Source organism: Tubulanus polymorphus, chromosome 7 (genome assembly GCF_964204645.1).
Source record: "Tubulanus polymorphus chromosome 7, tnTubPoly1.2, whole genome shotgun sequence".
In the NCBI taxonomy this organism is placed as follows: Eukaryota; Metazoa; Nemertea; class Palaeonemertea; order Tubulaniformes; family Tubulanidae; genus Tubulanus; species Tubulanus polymorphus.
The window spans coordinates 14855865-14880605 of record NC_134031.1 but is presented as its reverse complement, the minus strand read 5'-3'; the positions used below and the strand labels follow the sequence as shown (position 1 = coordinate 14880605).

The following is a 24741-nucleotide window of genomic DNA, read 5'->3' as shown; positions in this document are numbered from 1 at the left end:
GCCCATGCATTATTTACTATTTCAAAACTGAATTCAATCCCGTCCGGTGCCCACTTCCACGTCTTATCCGTTGTATCCAGATAACCAGCCGTCCAAAAATCGAACCCTGTAAAAATCGTGCTATTTCTGTGTATGTGTGTGTGAAATGAACACTTTTAGATTCCTTTTTTATCAATGAAATCGTATTCGAGATATCTTTATCAAAAACCTTTACTTACTGATAGTTTGTATCTATCAATTAGATATACGCATTAGATATACGTAGTTCTATCATTTGAAATTTTTTTCTAAAAAAATGAGTAATGAAATAATCAAAATATTTTATCAACTGGATATTCGTACTTACTGAGTTTAAGTTTATCTTTAATGTATTTTCTCACGTCCAGGAACTCATCAAATGTTTCAGTAACGATTAATTTCATGTTTATGTTTTCGCACATTTTCGCCGCTCCGTCTCGGGTCTGAACCGGTCTCAGATCGAAAACATAACATCCATGTTTCAGACGGACGCAATCTACACAAATATAGAACAAGAAAAAAAAATTTTTATACGGAGCCCAAGAGGTGACATGATGAAAAATAATTTTTTTTTCTTGGGAACGAAATAATCTTGTAAAATCTTATAAAAGACGAATCGATTTTTAATGAGATTATTTCTTTCCTTTTTTTCGCCCTGTCGCCTCCGGGATCAGTAAGAATAAGACGTATGCCTGCTTTTTGGATATTGATTTAATTAGATTTATTTGCATGAATGATTGGTACAGAGATTGAAGATAGCGAAACATCTGATCACAGGTAGATAGACGGACACGGTGTAACAATATGCGAGGAACAAAAGCCATTAAAAGCTTCATTCCCGACCCCTCACTCCACATACACATTCTTGCACACATTAACATACGCACACTTCGCATACGCACACCTCACATACGCACACCTCACATACCGCACCTCACATACGCGCACCTCTGCACATACGCACACCTCACATACCGCACCTCACATACGCGCACCTCACATACGCACACCTCGCATACGCATATCTAACATAGCACATACCTGGCATACGCGTATACCCCTCATACGCCCACCTCCCATACGCACACCTCGCATACGCACATCTCACATACCGCACACCTCGCATACGCACACTTCACATACGCGCACCTCACATACGTTAAAAGACACTCAGCATTACTAAATAATCGTAGAATGGTACAATTATCAAAATATCAAACATTCTAAGATTTCTAGGGTTAAACTACAAACCATTGATATTTTTAAACATTGGTGATGGTAATGCACTGGTCGTCATTGGCAACGCACTGGTAGTCGATGGCAACGCACTGGTTGTTGCGGAAACAGCAGACGGATGAGTCGATTTTGTATTTGGTGCGGTGTTGATGTTATTGTTGAATTTTATGATTTGAAATCTATCGCCCTCAGCAGCTGCAGCCCAGTCGATAGCAACCGATTTTCTATTGCCATTAGCCTGCGAATAAACCTCACATAGTCCACCGGAGATGTTTTTGAACGTGAATAAACTAGCGCCCTCTGGTTGAGATTGTAAAGTTATGATCCCGCACACGAGAACGCTAGCCACGCGTTCATGCGTGGCAATTTTCACGAATTGAACTTTCGGGTTTTTGTCGGCAACGCGTTGAAACGATGCAGAATTCAGCGTTATATTGAATCGTTGGACGTCATCGCGAACAGCAGACGATATACAAACACCGGTAAAACTGAGGAGCAGAAACAACACGATGATGACGGTTTGGTTATGCAGCAACATTTTAGCTATGATTTTCGTTATTGAGCGTTCATCATAAATTCCACAGTTCACTAGTAACCGAACTATTTCTAGTCTAAATCATCGTAATAGACTGACACCATACGTACCAGGCCGGGTGTCATCTTTTTTATTCCTTATTTACAGTTCTATGATTTATCGCGTACTAAATAATTGGCTTCTGACGAGGTCCGTCACTTAGATTTCATAACATCACCGAATCAGTGTCCTTCGCGAGTGGAGAAACTGTGCGACGCGGATCAGGACAAGGTTTTACCGTTGAATTCGACTCAAAATCTAAATTAGTGTATTTTCAATAAATCCAGCTGAGCCGGGGCCCGGAGTTTCTCAAGTGTAGAAATTCCACGAGTTTTGTCGATCAATATCCACGTGTCAGATCTTCGACACGAAAACTGCAACAAAATGCCTAGGCTTTTAGTTTTCACCAATCGGTATTGATTTTAACCGACTTTTGAAAAACCTGCGGCGCCCGGTTTCAAGTTCAATATTTACGTGTGAGAACGAGACCATCTGTTAACCGGTGAATCGTTGTGGCTCCGTCGATTGAAACCAAGGTTCGTCCGTTTAAAAAAGTACTATTTCACCATCGAGAGTACAGTTGTACCGGTAACGGTACAGTAATTATATGTTGATTCAACTGTACTGAATTATTGATAAGACCCAACACTATTCGGAGCTCTCCGTCCCTACCAGTCTGAATTACCCCTTCATTACCGCGGCCGCTCTAATCAATTAAACCAGTTTATTTTCTCTTTGGAAAATATTCGGCTAGTTAGGCTAATTGATATAGAACAAAAAAAAAACGTTACAGTTTCTTCGCTTGGGATGACGGATGGTTGAAGAAGTTCAGAGATTTAAAACTTGAAATAAAAAAAAGATATTTATTATCAAAATGAAATATTCCATATGTAAATTCAGTAAAGCTACAAAAAGTATTTTTTCCTGAAAGATTTAACTTTTCTGTATATCATGAATAGCATATTTATGGAATCCAGCCGCTTATGTGGATTTAATCACTTTCGTCATAAAAATACCATCATCCGGCGTCTAGCGGGCCGCATAGGATTATTTATGACATCGGTACTCGGTGATAAATAGTCCGACTGAAGGTGAACTCCCTGTGCGAGGACGGTACTCGGCGGTAAATAGTACGAGCGCCGTATTCACTTCCTGGTTCCTGTCTCATTTTCGGCGCACACTTTTAGGCGAATTAACCCGCATTTCATGGATAATTACACAGAGTGATTAGTGAATATAGTAATTAGTGATGTCTCTGGGTATAGTTCGACTGGGCCGAGCAGCCGGCAAGGTACCCAAATTCGATCAGATCAAATTTTTCTCAAAATCTTCGTTCGGACCCGTCCCTACCTCTACTCAGTACTCTAGCCCTGACGACTGACTGAGTCTGTGAGGTCATTCTAACTAAAATAGTTTTCTGTTATTAACTTTCAGACTAAATACGCCATACTCGACGAACAAAACGTGAAACTGACTGAAAAATATTCATTCGAGGTAAGTATGCCGCTAACTCAAGCAGCAGGACACCTAGTCAGTAACCTGTCTGTGGTTTAGTTTCACGATCGGATATTTTCACAAACCACAGTCAGGAATGGGAAGGTCATTTTTGTATGAAATCTTCGTCAGCCAATTTGACTGACGAGTAATTTGCCTGGCATTTCATTGTCTCTTAAGATATCCGTCTAATTTTTGTTGTAATCGACGCACAACAGATTCGTAATTTGTCTGATACCTATAACACCTCACCTGACGATCTTAATCCATGTGCAAATCGGCCGTAAAGTGAGAGTAAATTTCCGTCGGGTCAACAGCTGCCATTTTGAAAATTACTGGAGGTGCTGGCACCTGTGGACTGAGGCCAGGACAACAGCACAAACTAACGAAGCGAAACGACGAAATTGAAAAAAATTAAGAAATCAACACTTATTCACATTTTTCTTTTACCAGAATTTATTATTTCATTATTTATTATGGAAAACACGAAGATTTGAAATATAAGTTGGAAAACCATCAAAAATAAAAATTGTCGTTTCGTCTTGGAAGTTTTTATATAAATCCTTGTAGGTCCCCTTGTCTTATCATGCCACATGTGCAATACAGAGAAATGGCGGCCAATGGCGAAATTGGTGGAGAAATTAATTAATTTCTCAAAATAATGTTGATTAACCACTCGAAACATACATAAAATTGGATTATTTCGAAAGGTACCTGTGTAAGTTTGTGAATTGAGCCATTAATTGTGGACTGAAGTGAATAGAAAGTATATTTTTTAAGTGTTACTTTTTTCAACCGTGTTTTGGTCCTTGTCATCCCTAACGTTGGTATAAGCCCATCCGATTATAAAAAGCTTACCACCAACGATTAGGTAACTAACTACAGGACACCCAGTTCCACCACAGTTGTGAGTTAAGGTTGGGTCTGTCTATAGAACATACCTCTAACCGCCCTTTGGTTTTTTCGTTTCGGGTGAAATACAGAATCCAATATGGGTTTTAGCTGATATCGAAGATAACTTTAAGTAGGTTCGAGCGCCAGAATGTACAATCGACAACGGGTCATCCTTATTACCGAGATGACGTAATTTACCGAGCTGAACGGAGATCAACCGAGATGACATGAAATATAGCATATTTATTTATTCCTAATCAATTTTAACACTTTAAATCATGTTATATCAGTAATAAATACCTTCTAGAGTCATATTTTACATATTTTTCCGGATATTTTGTAAAAAAAATTTTGACTTCAAATACGTAATCTCACTTAGCAATGAAATTTCGTTGAATTTGATTGATCAACGATCTCATCTCGGTAAATTTCAGTGTTGCCACTTCTCCGGATTTCTCTGGAATTCCGGATTTAAAAAAAATCTAATTTCATTTCCGGATTTTCGGGAGAAGTCAAATAACCACAAAAGAAAACATCGCGAAAAAAATAAAATCAATTCGGGATTCGACCCTAAACATCAAAACGTGACGGCTCCGTAGAGGGTTCGAAAAAGCCGTATTGTGCTGCCACGTAGTGGCAACAACCCCGCAGTACACGATTAAACCAAGATGACGCGACGATCGAAATCGACTGACGCTTCGTTTGTTTTTTTTGCTCTCTGGTTTATTTATGAGGTGTACTTGATGGAACCAATCGCTATTTGAAAAAAGATCTATAGGCGGTAATGAGGGCGAGGCCTATAACGCGTATTGCGCCAGAACGCATCTCCTGGCGTTCTAATTTCAAAAATTTTTTTGGGGGAGGGCCCCCAGACCCCCGACTTATTTTCCGGATTTTTAGCTTCACATAAGTGGCAACTCTGAAATTTAATAGTTATTTTTCCACAAAAATATCCGACAAAATATGTAAAATATGACTCCAGCAGGCATTTATTACTGATATAATATGATTTCAAGTGTTAAAATCGATAAGGAATAAATAAATATGTTATATTTCATGTCATCTCGGTAAAATACGTCATCTCGGTAATAAGGATGACCGCTGACAACTACATTATTTCAAGCCAGGACATTGGGATAGCGGGCCTAGGCCACGCATCCAAATCATACTAAATTGAAATTTTACTGTAAAAACCAGAAATGTGAACAAAATCTTATTAAATTTTAGTCATATTTTATTTATTCCAAAACAGATTTAGACAGTTGATCATTCCATACCTTGTACATGTTTTAAAATACAATGAAGGGGAGTAGCAACCGAATGATTACATTGGTCAGACATATATAAATAAACACGTATAATAACATGTCGTATGGTGATGAATTCGTCCCACAGGGCCGTCTAAAAGGGGAGGGGGGATTGTCCGTGTTGAGCTGAAGAGGAATCTGGTTTCAGTGAAATATTGACACGATATTTCGAAATCTCACTAATTTCTATTTCAGCTTGACTCGAGAGCACATCAGGTGGTCGAGCACATCAGGTGGCCTAACCCAATCAGTTTTGGTGGTACATACCTGATAAAAGTCTTCCAATGCAGACTTTTTTGCAATCCTTCAATACAGCTGCGTAGGATGTCTTGTCGCTAAATTCATTTCTAGAAACCAAAGAATCTCTAACTGATGATGATAATTATCATTATTATTATTATCATTATTATTATCATTTACTTCTATTTATTATTATTTTACGTTTTTATTTATCATTATTATTACTTTTATTGTTACAACTCATTGCTACTATCATTACTATTATTATTATCATCCTTAAGTGTAATTATCAGTTTACGTGCATTGATTAATTTTTGATCACCGTCTAATGTCCCTGTCATTTCAATTATCATTGTAATTGCTTCGAATGTCCTCTGGACCTTAGCATGTATTTATTTTGTGTACCATTGACTTTTTAAATAAAATTAATTTGTACTAAAAAAAAAAGAAGCTGCGTAGGATGGATTAAAAATGAATGTTTTAGGTCAACTGCCAGTGCTTTCTGGTCCTAACAAGACTTTGAACTGGTATAAATCACCAAAACTGACCGAGCCAGGCCACCTGATGTGCTCTCAAGTCAAGTTGGAATAATAGACATTAGTAGAGATCATCGTCACTTGGTCTAGGGAGGAAACGTCGTGTCATTTCAGATTTTTGATTAAATAAATATCATCTATTCTCGATGTTTGATTATTCACTGAAATATTTTGTTTTTTCAGCCTCGACTCGAAGTGAATAAAGATGGAAATGGTGCTAAAATTCACGCGTACATCTACGACCCGCAGAAAGGTCGTAACTCGGGGAGACAGTTGCATACATTTCTGTGGTCAGTAAACAGACCTAAACCTCTCCTCCCCTAACCCTCCCTCAGTCCTGACAAAAAAAAACTTAAATTAGTATAATTGAAAATTTAGAGTAAAAAACACTAGAAATTTGATATTTTTCTTAAAAAAAGAATTTCTGGATTCAGTGGCAGCAGTGTCGACTTGAATCCTAATCTTTAGGCTGAAAAAAATGATGCAGTGTTTCTCCTAATCGGCTGGGTCATTTTGTAAACTACAGCAATGAAAATTTGCTATCAGTTCATTTCTATAGCTGCCGGGTCTGTTATGGTTACCTTGATCGTGATTAAAAAAAAAACGTTATGTACAGGGTAGTTGGGCGGCCAGCCCGGGTCAGCTTATAAGCTCATCAGAAATGAGAAACAAGGTATCGATTTGTTTAGCCTTATCTTTTTCACCTTGGCTGCAGCGTGACCAGCCTATTGATAAATAAGGGGCCGTTCATTTATTACATACGCATTAGGGTAGGGGGGATGGGTCAGTGCATTCGTGTACTGTAATGCCTAGTGTATAATTATTCGCTTCAATAAAATTCTTTATTATATAATTATGTCCATATGGATTGAGATGTTCAGAGTGAATAGATGAAATATGAAGATAAGATAATGATACACGCCAGGTCCCATCAAAAACAGGAGGGTCCCATAATATGTCACAGTCCCTGAAACAAAAGCTGGTTTGAAAAAACCGGTGGGTCCTTAAAAAACGACAGACGGGTCTGTGACCCGGGACCCTGCTCTTATTGAAAACACTGGAATACATAATAATCATGGCATAAGGACCTAATGTCAGTATGATGTTTGAAAAAACGGCCGATGAATAAATGAGTGATCGCCTTTTCGTATTGATAATTATTTTGTTATTTAGGGAGAGGTATTACGGAGGTATCGCGCCCGGTTGGACGGTCGTTCATAAAAACGGAGTCTCAGTCGACAATCGGTTGCAGAATTTAACCCTCGTACCGCAGAAACTGGCGACGTCGTACGTCGAAGAACCGTCTCATAAAAACAATAGAGAACACACGATATACTGGTTAGCAATAGAACGTATCACTCCGAATCCTATTGTTGAGGTATGTTACTATCAGTTACTGTCGAACGTTGAGGGATCCTCAGGGGTCAGGACCGTAGTCAGGGCTTAGACTTGAGACCAGTCTAAGACCGTCTTAGTTCTATAGCCAATCTAACAACTTAAGATCAGTTTTACGGTTTAAGACCACTTTTGGTCTTAAGTCCTGACTATGGAACCGGCCACAGGGGCCAGGACCGTAGTCAGGGCTTAGACTTTAGACCAGTCTAAGACCGACTTAGTTCTATACTATAGAATTAAGACAAAGTCAACAGTTGAATTGCATTTAGTATCGAATAGAGTTGAATTTAATAAGGTTAGTCATAGGCGCCTAAATGTATTTTGCTTAGAATGAGCTGATAAGTACTCTACTGGTACTGTTTTATGTGTAAATTAGGTTTTCGTCGTGAAAAATGACCCTCAAATTTGGTGGTCATACCCTCATAAACCCCTCAAATACCCCTCAAATTTCATATCGATGGTCCTGTAGGAACCTAGCCAATCTAAGGTTCATGCAAGTCCTTAAATACCCTCAAATTCAGGAAGACAAAATTTAAGGGGTTAAACACCCTCAAATCCCCCCTTCTGTTAATTGCATGTAGGGAGAAATGTGGATGAAAATTACGCGAAACTGGACCCCTCAAAATTTTAATAAATACCCTAGATACCCTAATATTAACCTCAAATTCTGAGTTGACTGATCCGTAGGAACCATGCCTAGCTAACAACTCAAGACCAGTCTTAAGATTTGAAGCCACTTTTGCAGGGATGAGAATTCCCCGCGGTTTCCCGCGGATTTCAGTATTGAAAAATATCAATTTTCCAAATAGTCCAAAAATGATGTAAAAGTATGGGGGGGGGGGGGGTGATGATCTCACTCAATTGGTCCGGCGCGATCGGTAATCAGGTGAACCGTAAAAGCGTTCAGTGCCTGTTTTACTTATCGTCACGTAAAAGTATCGCATTTCAATGCATATTCATTGCAACACAGTGTACTACGATGAGTGTGTAGCCTATGTATTTTATCGATCGGTTGCAGACACGCACGCACAGCAACAGTAGTAACGTATATAGGTCTACTTACTGTTGCTGCGTGTGTGTGGCGAACGCTTTCGGATATTATACACTACTTGGTGATGATTTTTAGTGAGCATTCATCGGCGCATTTTTACTGCAATAATTCAGGGCTCGACCCGTAATGCATGAGATGCTGAATGTCATCAAATGAGGATGTACCACATTGGAACTAGCCATTACCTTCCAAAATATAATAGTCGTTCATGGGTTCAAGATCGCTCTAAGTGCTCGGAAAACGTATTTAATTTCTAAAATTTTCTTGGGGGAGGGCCCCCAAACCCCCCCGAAATAGCTTCGCGCCTTCGGCGCTCGCTGGTGCTGACGGCTATGCCGTCAGCTGGTTTGCGTATGTCACTCAAGAAAAATAACCCGCGGATTTTACAGGTCGGCGTTCTCATCCCTGTTTTTGGCCTTGCATCTTGACTACGGAACCGACCCCCTATGTGTCGATTTGCTTATATCTTATTCCATTTATTTCTATCCAACAGGACCACAGTTTGTGGTGAAGTGTGAGTCTGCAGTTAAAATAAGTTCATTCATATTACAAGTCTAAATAGAGTCAAATCTTAACAACCGTGAAACTGGATTCAAAACTGTGGAACTGGATTCAGAACTGCGGAACTGGGTTCAGAACCGCGGAACTGGGTTTAGAACTGTTGGAACTGGGTTCAGAACTGTGGTGCTGGATTCAGTACTGCAGAACTGGGTTTAGAACTGTGGAACTGAATTCAGAACTGCGGAACTGGGTTTAGAATTGTGGAACTGGATTTAGAACTGTGGAACTGGGTTCATAACTGTGGAACTGGATTCAGAACTGTGAAACTGGATTCAAAACTGGTGCTGGATTCAGAACTGCAGAACTGGGTTCAGAACTGTGGAACTGGATTCAGAACTGTTGGAACTGGGTTCAGAACTGCAGACCTGGATTCAGAACTGTGAAACTGGATTCAAAACTGTGGAACTGGATTCAGAACTGCGGAACTGGGTTCAGAACTGTGGAACTTGATCAAACTATTTATCTGCTTCATACAAGCGTACTGCAGAACTGGGTTCAGAACTGTGGAACTGGATTCAGAACTGTTGGAACTGGGTTCAGAACTGCGGAACTGGATTCAGAACTGTGAAACTGGATTCAAAATTGTGGAACTGGATTCAGAACTTAGGAACTGGGTTCAGAACTGTGGAACTTGATCAAACTATTTACCTGCTTCATACAAGCGTATCAATTTCTTTTTCAGCATTTTCCAGAAACATTTAGACAGAAGTATTACAACGCAAATGGAGAGATAGTTGAGGAAGAAGGTGAGAGTAGAGAGGGAGAGGGAGAGGGAGAGGGAGAGGGAGAGGGAGAGGGAGAGGGAGAGGGAGAGGGAGAGGGAGAGGGAGAGGGAGAGGGAGAGGGAGAGGGAGGGGAGAGGGAGAGGGAGAGGGAGAGAGTGAATTGATCAGTTGTCCATACAGTTCTAGAATTGTGTCTATTATATTTCAGATAACATGTGTATGTTTTACGAGTGCCATTATCCACCGTGTACTAACATGGAAACAGAGCCACGAGAATTTGATATATGCGGACGGTGTCAACAAGTCAGGTATAAACCAAACTAACGAGGATCCAGGATTTTTCCTGGAGGGGTTCATTAAAATGTTTATGTTAAACTGCCGACTGAAATCTCTAATGATAGGGGGCCGATACGGCATATTGTCTGGCTAAACATAAGATGATATGGTACCGATTTTATATTAGTAGTGTTCGTCCGCTTTGTCTTGAGTACATTCCTTCAAGGAAACAATTTAAAAATTTGTTATGTAGTGTCAAGCTGGGGGGTCACAACCCCTGAAACCCCCCTCTTGGTCCGTGCTTAATATGGCTAAGCTGCCTCCTCCATCATTAGGCCATATAAAGAAGTACCTTAGTTTCTCAAGAAAGTCAAATGCAGCCCGAGTTAAAAACTCCCTACTAGAAATTAAGGAATTAAATGCGCTTGCCCAGCTTTTAATTTCAATCTTTTTTTGAAGAAAAAAGCAATAGAAAAAAATTCGCCCGTCCTCGTCACTTTCCAGAAAAAAATGTGCTGAGAAACTCGGGTATCTGTTTTGTGTGGCCTTATCATTGCTATATTTGTAACTTTCTCATCGAAACTCGAAATTCAGATCGGTTAAGAATGATACCTGTTTAGCCGTTCATTGAGGGTGGCTCCGAGAATATACAAATGACAGAGCAATCTCTTCCTAGCGGGTGGCTTCAAGTGGACGTTTATTTTCTCTGCCTTGTATATTGCAGATATTGCGGAACTGTTTGTCAACAGAAAGATTGGAGAATTCATATTGATATTTGCCGAGATCGTAAGCGACTGATGAACGCTGATAACCCGGAGAGATAAAACAGGCTTCGATTAGGAATATATCACCGGCCCGTGACCCGTCACTGGTGGCCAGGCCCCCACCCGTGACCCCTCACGGGCCTCGCCCGCTCTTGTGCCCTCGTGACTCATCATTTAAATGTGCATTTTCTACTGAAATATATATATATGAAAAAAATATTATTACTCAAAAAAATAAAATATTAGAAACAGGTTGTTTTCATTAATATTCATGAGTCTGTCTTTCATTAATTAGTATTCATGAGATTTTGATTTTGAGGACTAGCATTTAGATGAGGATTGCTTGAGGATTTTTCAGGTCCTAGATATAACTAAAAGATTAAAAGCTGAAATCAACTTTGTGTTGATGTGATAATTGTTTTTGGCCCACTTGGGACTTTAGTTGCTAGAAATGCCTCTAAAACGCATCAGATCTAGGATTTTTCAAAGGGGTTGGCTGATAAGAAACGTAATGAAGAGACCGTAGAAAATTTCGAAAAATGCCAGGGAGGAATTTGCAGCATTTGAGCGATGGTTTCAGCAAAAATTATGACAACCTGCTGAGTCATCGTGCCGCGACCAGGATGCGAGGTGTTGATAAATTTAATGAGATACCCACACGATTGATTTGGGTAAACTTACCATACAGGTCATTAATCAAACATCTATCGTTATGATTTACAATTCATCATAGAACTGGTTTTCGGAATTTTTTTGACACAGATTGGGAAAAAATCAGATAATTTTGATTAGGCGAATATGTTCGTTTACCGGACACGGCCTAGCGCAGGGGCGGATCCAGCCGCGGTGAATTTGACTTTATTCCTAAAAATTATTGCTAAATGATATTCCAGCGGCGAAGCTCATTAAAGGGGGGGGGGAGTTTCTCTCCAAGAAGAATATGAAAAAATAACTGTTTTTCCACGTATTTAAAGGCATTCTTCTAGAAGATATTCTATTCACATTTTTCTGACAACATTATGGAATGCAGTGAGGATAGGTTGGATCCGCCCCTCGGAATGTCTGTAACCGAACGAAGGGGCTAATAAATATCGAGTGGAGCTGCACTAATATAATCTTATATACCGCATGATAGGTATCATGTATTACCGTTAGTTCTGGTTCCGAGGCAGAAAAGCAACAATCTTATGGGGCCTATACTGCTAATAGTCCCAAACCATTTTCATCTTCATAATTCAACAAACAGTGCGAGTTATCAGAAAGGCTACATTGGTCGATTACACTTATGCGAAAGAAATCTGTTATTTTGAGCTTACGGTTTAATTTGCGGCGGCGAATTCGATCTCTCATCCGAGTCAAGTTTGACCTATAGCGCCAATGTCTGTCGAACTGCCGCGATATAAGAGATAGGCTATCTATACGAAAATGCCCCTTTTAAAACATTTTCGGAAGGCATTAGAAGGGGTGGCTAGCCACGCCTTTCAACTCCTCCTTGATATTTGACTCGCCCCTGTTATTTTTGCGGGCAAATATAAATGAATACGTTGAAAACAAACATCCGGCCTCTACCCAAGGGGGATGCGTTGGGTGCGAATGCACCTCCCCACAAGATCCTCCACTTATTTGTCAAAGAAAATTCATTAGATTACGCATTGTATTTCAGCGACTTTCATATGAAATATTCACTAACATTAGACCAGTCTAACAGAATTAGACCAGTCTAACATAATTAGACGAATCTAACAGAATAAGACCAGTCTAACCGAATTTGACCAATCTAACAGAATTAGACCAATCTAACAGAATTAGACCAGTCTAACAGAATTGGACCAAATCTAACAGAAATAGACCACTCTAACAGAATTAGCACACTCTAACAGAATTAGCCCAGTCTAACAGAATTAGTAGACCAATCTAACAGAATAAGACCAAATCTAACAGAATTAGACCAGCCTACCAGAATTAGACGAATCTAACAGAATTAGAAGAATCTAACAGAATTAGACCAGTCTAACAGAATAAGACCAGTCTAACAGAATTAGACCAACTCTAACAGAATTAGACCAATCTAACAGATTAAGACCAATTCTAATAGAATTGGACCAGTCTAACAGAATTAGACCGATTCTAATAGAATTATACCAGTCTAACAGAATTATACCAGTCTAACAGAATTATACCAGTCTAACAGAATTAGACCAATCTAACAGAATTAGACCAATTTCACAGAATTACTCTTGGAATCAAGACCCGTTTAGATTCTCTCGTCACGACTGCGGAACTGACCATCGAGAGAGTGCAGCAATGAATAATCTACCGATACGATTCAGATTAGTTCATAGTATAACCAGGGAGGTGGGAGTGAATGGTATAACCGAAAGTACTCTGCATTTGTGTGAACACAAAGGATTTTTCCAAGGGCCCAAATATAGCCAGAAAGCGAAGTTTGTCATGAAATCATTCTTTAGTTTCCATTATGAAAACAGGATATTTCAAAATAGTTCACCGTTTATAATAGAATGTCCCATATGCGGACCGCACCTGTCTAGGTAGTACCTGCTTTCAAATACTCTTCAGCTCTGCAATATATAAAAGGCTGCTGTTGATATTATATCGGATGGTTTTACTGGGAAGTAAAAAGTTAGTAACATTTATTTCAATCTTTTATAAACAGGTTGCGATGTACGTCGAAAAAGCACATAAGATTAAAAGATAAACGAAATTATCAACTTTCAAAAGATTTACGTATCAAAAAAATCAGATTTAAAGAGATTTAAAGATTAATATGAACTATCAAAATAGAGGGACTCTCGAAAAAGGCCCATCTGGACTCAGTTCCATAATCTATTGTGGGTTCAAATTTTTGGGTAACTCCTAACCCGGTTATTAATAAACCATTTTGCAAGCCGCCATATTTTGCTAGGGTACTTTTGTATTGTTGGGTCAATTTTCTACTCTTCAAAAACTATTTGTGATGCGTGTTTTATCATATTTCATTGGTCCATAGATGGGATTTGACAGTTTCAGCAACATTGAAACCGTGTTAATCTCTAGTTTTCAGTTATGCAAAAATCAGTTCTCAAAATGCGCAACAATGCGACGAGAGAGATATAAAAACATGTGGCCTTTTTGCCGCGCGTCAAAATTCATGGTACTCAACTTTGAAATCGTTGTTTTTAGAAATAATTTCCCAAAAAATTCAAACATTCAACTGTGCGCATACACGCCCCCTTTCAAGTGAACTTTGAAATTCTAAGCTTTCCTAGTTTTTATTATATGGCTTCTTAACTGCACCAGAGGGCTCCAAGGATTTCTGTGGACAGTAGTGTGCTGAGCAGAGGAATCCTTGGAGCTGAGCATAGAACTCCGTGGAGGACTCCGTAGAGCTAGGCACAGGATTCCGTGGAGGATTCCGCGGAGCTGGGCACAGGACTCCATGGAAGACTCCGTGGAGCTGGGCGCAGGACTCCGTGGAGGACTCCGTGGAGCTGGACACAGGATTCCGTGGAGAACTCCGCGGAGCTGGGTACAGACTCCCTGGAGGACTCCGTACAGCTGGGCATAGTACTCCGTGGAGAACTCCGTAGAACTGGACGCAGGACTCTGTGGAGGATTCTGTGGAGCTGGGCACAGGACTCCATGGAAGACTTCGTAGAGCTGGGCGCAGGCCTCCGTGGAGCTGGGCACAGGATTCCGTGGAGCTGGGTACAGGACTCCGTGGAGGACTCCGTAGAGCTGGGCATAGTACTCCGTGGAGGACTCCGTAGAGCTGGGTGCAGGACTCCGTGGAGGACTCCGTAGAGCTGGGCGCAGGACTCCGTGGAGGACTCCGTGGTTTCATGGATTTGAATCCGACTAATGTCACTAATTCATAGATACACATTCAAACCACGGAACACTTCATTATCATAAATGTAATGGATGATTTACTATTTTGAAACTTGAAAATGGAATTCAGTTTTAGTTAAATTGTTCACAATATTCAGTATCGAATTATCTTTTAACAGGTGACAATACATTTCATCTCTGACACCGGGCGTCATCTCTCACAGGCTACAAGATGGTTAAATGTCATCCCATTTTCTACTGGTGGAAGTTTGCAGTGTTTTTGGTGACGCCTCTTGCCCTGTTACCAGTCGTCGCCCACTACGATTTTGATTTGGTAAAAATTATTTTCTAACATATTTCATATATATATATCGTGCCTAACGATCGTGCAGTCGAGCACTTAAGTGCAATGGAGCACTTAAAAAACCATTTGAGATTGACTTTTGTGAAACTGAACCCTTATCAATATAAACACCATACTGTTAACTTAATTTGCCATGTACATTCCTTTGCTCCCAGAGTGATATAAACTACACTCATGTAAACATCATGTACACTCATGTTAACGTCATATACATTCATATACACTCATGTACACTCATGTTAACGTCATATACACTCATGTACACTCATGTAAACGTCATATACACGCATGTACACTCATGTAAACGTCATGTACACGTATGGCATGTCATTAACACTCATGTAAACATCATGTACACGTATAGCACGTCATGTACACTCATATCAACGTCATATACATTCATGTACACTCATTTAAACGTCACAATCATGCAAACGTCATGTACACGTATGACACGTCATTTACACTCATGTAAACATCCTGTACACGAATAGCACGTCATGTACACCCATGGTAAAGTCATATACACTCATGTACACTCATGTAAACGTCATATACACTCATGTAAAAATCATATACACTCAGATACACTCATGTAAACGTCATATACACTCATGTAAACGTCATGTACACTCATGTAAACGTCATTTACACGTATAGCACGTCATTTACACTTATGTAAACGTCATGTACACTCATGTAAACTCATGCACACGAATATACACGTCATATACACTCGTGTAAACTTCATGTTCACTTATGTACACGTATATACACATCACGTACACACATGTTAACGTCATATGTACTCATGTAAACGTCATTTACACGTATATACACGTTATATACACTCATGTAAACGTCATGTACACGTATAGCACGTCATGTACACTCATGTTAACGTCATATTCACACATGTACACTCATGTAAACGTCATATACACTCATGCAAACTAATATAAACGTCATGTACACTCATATGAGCGTCACATACACTCATGTAACAGTCATATACACTCATATTAGCGTCATGTACACGTCATGTAAATATGTGTCAACGTCATGTACACGTCATGTATATATGTGACAGCGTCATGTATTTTCATGTAAACGTTAAGTACGTCATGGACACATAATGTACACACACCATCTGTTGAGAAGCATCGGAAAGATTCTTTTTGAAATCTAATTCACGTGATAATTGCGAATAGAGGCAAAATTCTTAGATAGATGTTATTTTGTTTTATATACAGAAGGTATCATGTGGGTATATGATGGTTGTAATGGCTGTTTACTGGATCACAGAAGCTGTCCCTATGGCTGTCACTGCATTATTACCCGTCGTCATGGCACCACTGTTCGGTATCATGAAGTCACGTGAAATTTGCCCGAACTATTTCAAGGTAAGAATGTTTGATTATTGAAATAAAGCTAGGTGGACTTTTCTGCGATTAATGTTGCGAAGAAATTTTCTTTGGCAATATTGTTCAATAGAGTGTAAAATGGATATAAAAAGATGGTTTTTTCAGACTTTCACCGGTCACTGTAACTTGTTTTTTTCATTTATCAACTCCAAAGATTAAGCGAAATGTCCCGAAAATCGGAAGGATTACCGAAATTGATTTGAAAGTGATAATTTGATGATTTTTAAGAATTTAAAGGAAATTTAACGGATCTAATTGTTATACGCTGTGTTTCTTTATGTTTCTAGGATACGAATTTTCTATTCATCGGAGGTTTAATGATGGCTGTTACGATCGAACATTGGGAGCTGCATAGACGGATAGCTCTGGGTATACTTTCCCTAGTCGGTACTAAACCACGTAGGTACGTAGGAACAGAGATCATTGATAACAATATTCAAGGGACCAGTTCGTTATACCATTAAAAAGCGGAATTTCTACTCAAAAAAGCAAAAACGTGGAAATTCTAAATCAGACCCTTTCGCCCGGCCCTTAACAGCTCTGAACATTACCCTGCCTAGCAAACACGTTATGCACAGTCTACTGACCTTACAACTAGACCGAGCAGTGTAGTGAGGTCAGTCTGGTAAGTGTGGTAACCATTCAACTGTGGTGACCAGTCAGGTGTGTTGACTGGTGACCAGTCAGGTGTGGTGACCGGTGGCCAATCAGGTGTGGTGACTGATGACAGTCAGGTGTGGTGACCAGTGACCAGTCAGGTGTGATGACCGGTGACCAGTAAGGTGTGGTGGCTGGTGACCAGTCAGATGTGGTGACTTCATTCACTAACAATACCCAGCCTCTCATTCTTAGAATAAAGAGTTTCTAATCATCAATTTTATCAACTTTTTGAATTCCAATTATTCTGATAAAGAGTATCCCTCCTCAGTTTTTCTGCTCTCCTGTTGTATATGTCTATATATGTTCATATCATTTGTAATAGTTTGATGATGGGGTTCATGCTGCCCACTTGGTTCCTATCGATGTGGATCAGTAACACCGCCACCACCGCCATGATGATTCCAATAGTACAAGCCGTTATTGAACAAATTCGTCTATGCAAATTAGCCGAACTGAAGAAACCAGAAAGTGATGGAATCGGTAAGTATGGCTTAATTCGAATTCAAAATAAAAATCCGCATTCAGGAATCAGGATTGAAATAATCACTAATCTGTATCTTATTTCTCAATATCGGCGCGGATCTTCCCATAATACACCCTGTTAGGAGGAGTGTCGTTGTTGCTATGAAACGACATTGCTGAACAAAATTCAAATTTTACTCAACAATTCTATATCATAGCAACACGAGGTATCATGGGAAGCGGTGTCTATTGTTGTAAAAGAAATCACATTTTCAATGCACGATCACAAACATGCGGTTATTTCACAAAGCAAACACGAGGACCTTGGATAAATATTATGATAGCCGTTTTATTCTCATCTCAATATTTCCAAATCGAGAATAGTTAAAACCATACGTACAATGCCACTTACTTTTTTTAATGAGTTAACAAAAACCTTTCTCTCCGTTCGTTTTTGTGTAAATGGTTTCTTTCAATTGAAAACCCATAAAACTTGCATTGAATGGATTACGATTTGACTAGCGAGACGAGACGGTTGAGCGGGCGTCCAGAACAGTGTACCGGCATTCAGAGAATACATTGAGCAGGTTTTACTTGAAGTAGACAGTGCTTTATATTCGTTTCACAAAATAGGGTGCACCCATTTTTCTGCGAAGTCTGCTAAAGAATTCTTTTATATGTTACTAATGTATGCACTAGGTATTTAGAACATGTATGAAAGAAGCTTTTGCAGTGATTTGCTTCAAGTATTGCGTCATTTGTTTTGTTTTCAGACATGGTCGATCTATCAAAGTCAGCAGAATCCTCACAGACGGGATCAACGGTCGCCATTGTTAAAACAGACGACATCAAAATACAAACGAATAACACAGATATGGAGATTACCTCTCCCACGTCACCTAGGTAAAAAACTATTCCCCAATAAACTTCCTTCTGTCCTGCAACCTGTAAAAACTATTCCACAATAAGCCTTCTTCTGCCCGCCACCTAGGTGAACAGATATTGTCCAATGAATCTTTTCTATTCTGCCCTCAATGGTATACAGTCAACCCCCGATATATCGCCCATATCGGTGCAAAACGATTTTGGCGGTATATTGAGAGTATGGCAGTATATCGGGGGTGTTTTACTATGTATCTGTGTTGAGAAAACCTGGCGGTAAAGCGGGGGTGTCGGTATATGGGAGGGCGGCGGTAGATCGGAGGTTGACTGTATATATTATTGAATGTAAATCCCATCTGATTGACAATAACCATCAGTAAAAGATATCCAGATAGCCTCCAACAGTTGAAGGTTACCCCTCCCTCTTTGATCCAAACCAATCCGTGTGGAAATTTTTTGGTGGGCCGCACATGGATTGAATGGTTCATCTATCATGTTTTAGCTATGACACGGTGGGAGTGGTTAATGGAGTTACCCCCGTTTTAGATCAGTTGGAAGGTGAAACTATCGAGGAACCAAAAGAGGTTACTGAATACATCGGCAAAATCGGTAAATTAATGAGTTTGTGTATAGCGTATGCTGCTAATGCTGGGGGTATAGCTACGTTGAAGGGCACTCCACCTAACCTGGTACTCACTGGACAGTTAGATGTGTAAGTATACATGTATATATATAACCACAATATTCTGAGTACTGGTTCACTGAGTTAAGTGGAACTTGTTCACCGCTCAGTCCACTGTGGACGACCTGGTTTACAATGCAGTCCACTGTGGAACTATAATGTGACCTTGCATCCAAATGATGACTTACACTTACGAAGTAAATTGAAATCTCAAAGATAGAGATGACTTAAGTTGAGAAAATAGAGATTATTAAAAAAAGTAAGTTGATTCCATTCATTGTTAAACGTTGTTTCTGCTGATTTTCTCTCGTTTTTTTTGAAGGTTATTTAAAGGCAAAGAAACCGGAGTGACGTTTGCCTCATGGATGGGTTTCGCGTTGCCGATTTCAATCATAACTCTTCTGTTCTGCTGGATTTGGCTTCAAATCTGTTTTTTAGGATTAAGAGGGTAAGATCCACGAGGATGTACTACACGTCGTCATCTGGCCTAGGAGGCTTGGGACGGAAGACGGGGGCGGGGGAGGGGAGATGGGAACGGTGATTTCTAATGATGATTAATCGTTGTTGTTTATTATTGTAGAACATTCGGGGGTTGTTTCAAATGTGGCGAATCGGTTGAAGAGAAAACGTTACACGATTTTATCAAAGATCAATACAAAAAACTCGGCAGAATGAGGTAAACATTGAACTGTTCATTAGGATCCGGTTCCACAGTTGGCTCTTGAGTCAAAACATTGATAATGAACTGATTTAAACTCACTGAGTTAACTCTAATTCGCAAATGTGGAACTGGGTCCAGCCGTAGAACAACAGATAAACGTCATTTACCGATTAGAATTTAGCTTTCTGTGGTTTTTTGATACTTTTGCAACATTTTGAAGTAATGCTCATCAAAAGTGATACCTTGTTTATCCGCAGCGGCCGGGTCATTTCGTAAAATCCAATAAAATTAATAATCGGTTCATTGCTATAGCTGCCAGGTCTGTTGATCACCAATTTCAAAAAAAGTAATGCACAGGGTAGATAGGCGGCCGGCCGGGTCAACTTTTAAGCTAAGCGGAAAGGAGAAATAAGAGCCTAATCCAATAGTTAAAATAATCATTCTGTCACTTTGAAATGAATTTTCTAATATTTTTGTCCTATATATTGTAGTATATTGTAGTATGTTGTATTTCATATATTGTAGTAAATTGCATATTGTTGTATTCTGTTGTATATTGTAATATATTATATATTGTAGTATATTGTGATATATTGCTGATGCTGTTATATATTGTTGTTTTTTGGATATCGTTGTATATTTTATATTGTAATGTATTGTACATTTTGTCTTATGTTCTTTTTTTCAGTTGCGGCGAAATAATGAGTCTACTGATGTTTATATTATTAGCGTTGTTATGGATACTGCGTTCGCCCGCCCCTGGTTCAGTGTTTAAAGGTTGGGGAGACTATTTCAAAGCGGGGTTCGTTTGATTATAATGATTAATCCGTACAAATTCGCCCTTCAAACAAATTTCTAAATAATCTCGAATACGGTATGTTTCTATTTCTTTTTACAGATATGCAAGCGATGCTACATGCGCTATATTTGTGTCGATACTGCTGTTTGCGATTCCATCTGAACTTCCATCTTGTAGTAAGTCTTTATCCCTCTTCTCCACCCCTCTCCTCTCTCCCTCTTTTTTTCCCTTTTCACTCCTTTTTTGGCTCTCCCCTCTCCCCTCTCTATTCTCCTTACTAAGGTTTCTCAGATGTTGTTTGGTTTTTTTAGGTGGTTCTGGCAGGAGACCGCGCCCTCTGATGACTTGGGAAGTTCTCACGCATCGGTTACCATGGAATATTGTGTTATTGCTAGGTGGCGGTTTCGCAATGGCCGATGCCTCACAGGTACAATATATACTATAGGGGGCAGTACAGTAGACTAACAGTATAGTAAAGGGGGCAGTACAGTAGACTAACAGTATAGTAGAGGGGGCAGTACAGTAGAGTAAGGGGCACTTTTGACAACTGCAACTGATTGTTATGAATTCAACTGAAATTGTTTAACAAATGTATAAAATCATTTTAAGGTCCATCGGAAAATGGACACGATCATGATTTGAAATACCCTTTTTACTGGATCTTATAGAAGTCTGGTTTATCAGAGTGGATTGGAAAAGAGTTAACAGTACTGGAATTTTTACCCAATCCTGTTATTGCTATTATTGTATCTGCTATAATAGCGGCTCTAACTGAAGTGACCAGTAACACAGCGACAGCGACACTCATGTTACCTATATTGGCAAACCTGGTGAGTCAGTCTCGAGCAGACGTTATATGTTCACAGCGCGTCAGATTGGACGTCTATTCAGACTTTTTGATTCATTCAGCCGCTTGTGCTCGACGGTCACTGTGACGTCATGTGTAGCTCTTAGCTTTGACCTTGGCTGAATCTGATCGCGGTTATTTCCAGTAATATGAATATTTGAATCTATTTCAGGCGGTTCAACTGAAAACGAACCCATTGTATTTCATGTTACCTGCCACTGTATCAGCCTCGTTTGCGTTCATGTTACCAGTAGCAACGCCACCGAATGCTATCGTATTCTCTAGCGGATATCTGAAAATTTGGGAAATGGTAAGAAACTCCCGAGAACCCACCACCTGAGAGCCCCCTCCCCTAAAACCTCACCTCCCGAGAGCCCCCTCCCCTAAATCCTCACCTCCCGAGAGCCCCCTCCCCTAAAACCTCACCTCCCTAAAACCTCACCTCCCGAGAGCCCCTCCCCTAAAACCTCACCACCGAGAGCCCCCTCCCCTAAAACCTCACCTCCTGAGCCCCCTCCTGAGTTAGCTTCAGGTAGAATTGAAATTAAAGTAAAATCCTTAATTACGCCACTGTTGGGACCAATGAAAAAAAATGGAGCATTTATTTTCTCAAAAAATGTTGGCATTAAATTGACCGGTGGCATTAAAACGTGGATGGCGACTTTCAGTTCAGTACATTTGACTCAGTGTCACCTGCTGTATTCATCTAATCGTTTATGAGTTTATCGATCGTGTTTTGTGAAACTGGATCCTTTAGAATTCTCTCTATGACAATGATTTCATTAATTGTAATGTTTCATATATTTCAGTTTGTAGTCGGTTTCGTGATGAACGTAGTGTGTATTGGTACGGTTGGTTTGGCTGTTATAGGCTGGGGTAGCCGTATGTACGGTCTGGATACATACCCCGACTGGGCGAGGGCCCTTGAAGCCGCCACGACCACCACAATCTCTCAACTGAATATTACTAATATTACTGATATCACTAGTAATACTGGTATCACTTCTTCTCCGCTCAATGTAACTGCTTTTGCTAATATTACTACTACTTAAATTGCAAATTCACGGCACGATTCATAGAAAATTATCTAGACTTAAATCAAAATTGTTTAGTTTCAAGGTACCCATTGCCTACAACTAAATACTAGTCTTTTGATTTCTAGACCATGTTTAGACGTATAGGTCACGACTGCGCAACTGCGGGCCTTGAGTTTATCAGCAATTTTGTTATTTCTGTTACCTTACAATTGTAATGAAAAGTTTAAAAGTTCTATATTAATCTAACGGCGTAAACTACTTACATTTTTTTCAGTTTAAGCTTACTTTGTTTCAGTTTAAGCTAACATTGTTTCAGTTTAAGCTGACATTGTTTCAGTTTAAGCTGACATTGTTTCAGTTTAAGCTTACATTGTTTCAGTTCAAGCTGGCATTGTTTCAGTTTAAGCTTACATCGTTTCAGTTTAAGCTGACATTGTTTCAGTTTAAGCTGACATTTTTTCAGTTTAAGCTTTGTTTCAGTTTTAAGCTAACATTGTTTCAGTTTAAGCTGACATTGTTTCAGTTTAAGCTGACATTGTTTCAGTTTAAGCTTACATTGTTTCAGTTTAAGCTGACATTGTTTTGCGTATAAATTACTTTGTGTATAAATGTATGTATATAACGTTTCTAAAGAATTATATTACAATCTTTTATGATTTTTATCCATTGTATAAAGCTTGTTAATCCAATGCTTGTTATACGTATGTTGAGCATAGACAATTTTCGTTTTTTAATCTACCATGGACAAATTTCACAAAGCAAAATCATGATCAATTATAGCCTACTATTTGACAACCTTCCCATTATCGATGACCCCAACAATTTTGCGAAACAGGCTCCAGACAAGAAAGGATCCAGTTCCACTGTAGTTATGGGATGGAGTTCAAATTGTTCATTTTCGATACTCAGAACCTTCGGAACTGGGTCCAGAGCACAAGCCCGTTTACTTTATCAAAGTCAATGTTATCTGGAAGACCATGGATAAAACTTGTTTTGCCTGAGGGTTCATTCTGTACAGTACATAAAATGAGGTTTTTATCTGTAGATTTATTTGTAAATATATTTATATAATCGTGTTTTTTTCTATTCTAAATCTATTATTCATGGAGAGCATTTTATTTTGTAGACTTATAATTCAATTTCATTAAAATATAACTTGTTAACCCTATATGCAACCTGTAGTTTACCACTTTTGTGCGTCTGAGAAAGAATTTTCATCCCTGTTTGTTCGGACCTCGGTTTCCTCGATATTCTCGTTATCTACATCCGTATCATTAGCCTCGTCATCCACATCGATATCCTGGTCAGCATCCTTCTCAGTGTCATCATCATCACCACCCAGATCCTCAACTCCATCGTTCGCCTTCTCTTGCAACAATGACATCATTTTATCCGCCGTTTCTTTCTGCGTCCGTTCCACTTTATGACCTTTGTAAAAACAACCGATCATCGCCACGGCAACCAGTGCAACAATAGCCGTCACTGCGCATGCGATGTAAGCCGGTGACGCTAGGAATATCTCCCAGGCGGTTATCGGAGGTCCGACCTCGACGTAAACTCGATTCGTCTGCCACTGTCGACCTGTCTCCCTATCGGTCAGTTCACACGTCCAGTTACCCGCGTGTTTACGCGTTACCATGGCGATAACGTATTTATCAGCCGTTTGCGGCGGAATTTCGAGGAAGTCTTTAGTGATTTTGTCGTTATGGAACCATTTCTGATGACAGTCCGGATAAACTAACGCCAGGGAGGGTCCGTTACAGTCTAATACTAAACTCTCACCTTCGCGGGTCGCTGTTTCCGGTTTAGACGTCACTACCGTTAACGAATAGACCCCGACGACTTGCGTGCGCAGCTCGGTCCTTCCTTCCGGTGTAAACTCCATCTGACATATATAGACCCCGTTATCGGACGAGTTTAAACTCTTAATCTCGATGTCGCCTTGGTAATAACCGTGGCGGTGCGGGTCGAGTTTTAATGGTTCGGCGTTCTTCATCCAACGAATCACGGCCGAGAAAAATATC

The 24741-nt window shown here is 39.7% G+C and overlaps 2 protein-coding genes across 3 annotated transcripts; both read left to right on the top strand.

Annotated features, from left to right (window-relative positions):
* Nucleotides 1–2959: 2959 nt before the first annotated feature.
* LOC141908271 (zinc finger MYND domain-containing protein 19-like) lies at nt 2960–11318 on the top strand. The gene is made up of 7 exons (XM_074798238.1): nt 2960–3119; nt 3263–3322; nt 6483–6589; nt 7473–7677; nt 9989–10052; nt 10240–10339; nt 11032–11318. The coding sequence occupies exons 1-7, from the start codon at nt 3078–3080 to the stop codon at nt 11129–11131; spliced, it is 678 nt and encodes a 225-aa protein (XP_074654339.1). The 5' UTR covers nt 2960–3077; the 3' UTR covers nt 11132–11318.
* A 2236-nt stretch (nt 11319–13554) lies between these two features.
* On the top strand, nt 13555–23864 carry LOC141908086 (Na(+)/citrate cotransporter-like). Of its 2 annotated transcripts, none has more exons than XM_074797907.1 (15): nt 13555–13711; nt 15079–15233; nt 16517–16666; nt 16975–17090; nt 17670–17827; nt 18583–18712; nt 19194–19403; nt 19696–19821; nt 19954–20049; nt 20723–20836; nt 20933–21009; nt 21145–21260; nt 21502–21663; nt 21853–21990; nt 22490–23864. In XM_074797907.1, the coding sequence occupies exons 2-15, from the start codon at nt 15132–15134 to the stop codon at nt 22730–22732; spliced, it is 1938 nt and encodes a 645-aa protein (XP_074654008.1). In that variant the 5' UTR covers nt 13555–13711; nt 15079–15131; the 3' UTR covers nt 22733–23864. The 2 variants fall into 2 exon arrangements, with proteins under 2 accessions (XP_074654008.1, XP_074654009.1); XM_074797908.1 differs by lacking the exon at nt 13555–13711 and adding an exon at nt 14837–14985.
* Nucleotides 23865–24741: the final 877 nt, after the last annotated feature.

Bases quoted from the DNA above. Each gene is read 5' to 3' on its own strand.
- LOC141908271 (XM_074798238.1), top strand. From the start codon at position 3,078: ATGTCTCTGGGTATAGTTCGACTGGGCCGAGCAGCCGGCAAG. The intron at 3,323-6,482 runs GTAAGTATGCCG...TTGTTTTTTCAG, and splicing joins CTGAAAAATATTCATTCGAG to CCTCGACTCGAAGTGAATAA. The intron at 7,678-9,988 runs GTATGTTACTAT...TTTCTTTTTCAG, and splicing joins CTCCGAATCCTATTGTTGAG to CATTTTCCAGAAACATTTAG.
- LOC141908086 (XM_074797907.1), top strand. From the start codon at position 15,132: ATGGTTAAATGTCATCCCATTTTCTACTGGTGGAAGTTTGCAGTGTTT. The intron at 20,050-20,722 runs GTAAACATTGAA...TCTTTTTTTCAG, and splicing joins AAAAAACTCGGCAGAATGAG to TTGCGGCGAAATAATGAGTC. The intron at 21,664-21,852 runs GTGAGTCAGTCT...AATCTATTTCAG, and splicing joins TACCTATATTGGCAAACCTG to GCGGTTCAACTGAAAACGAA.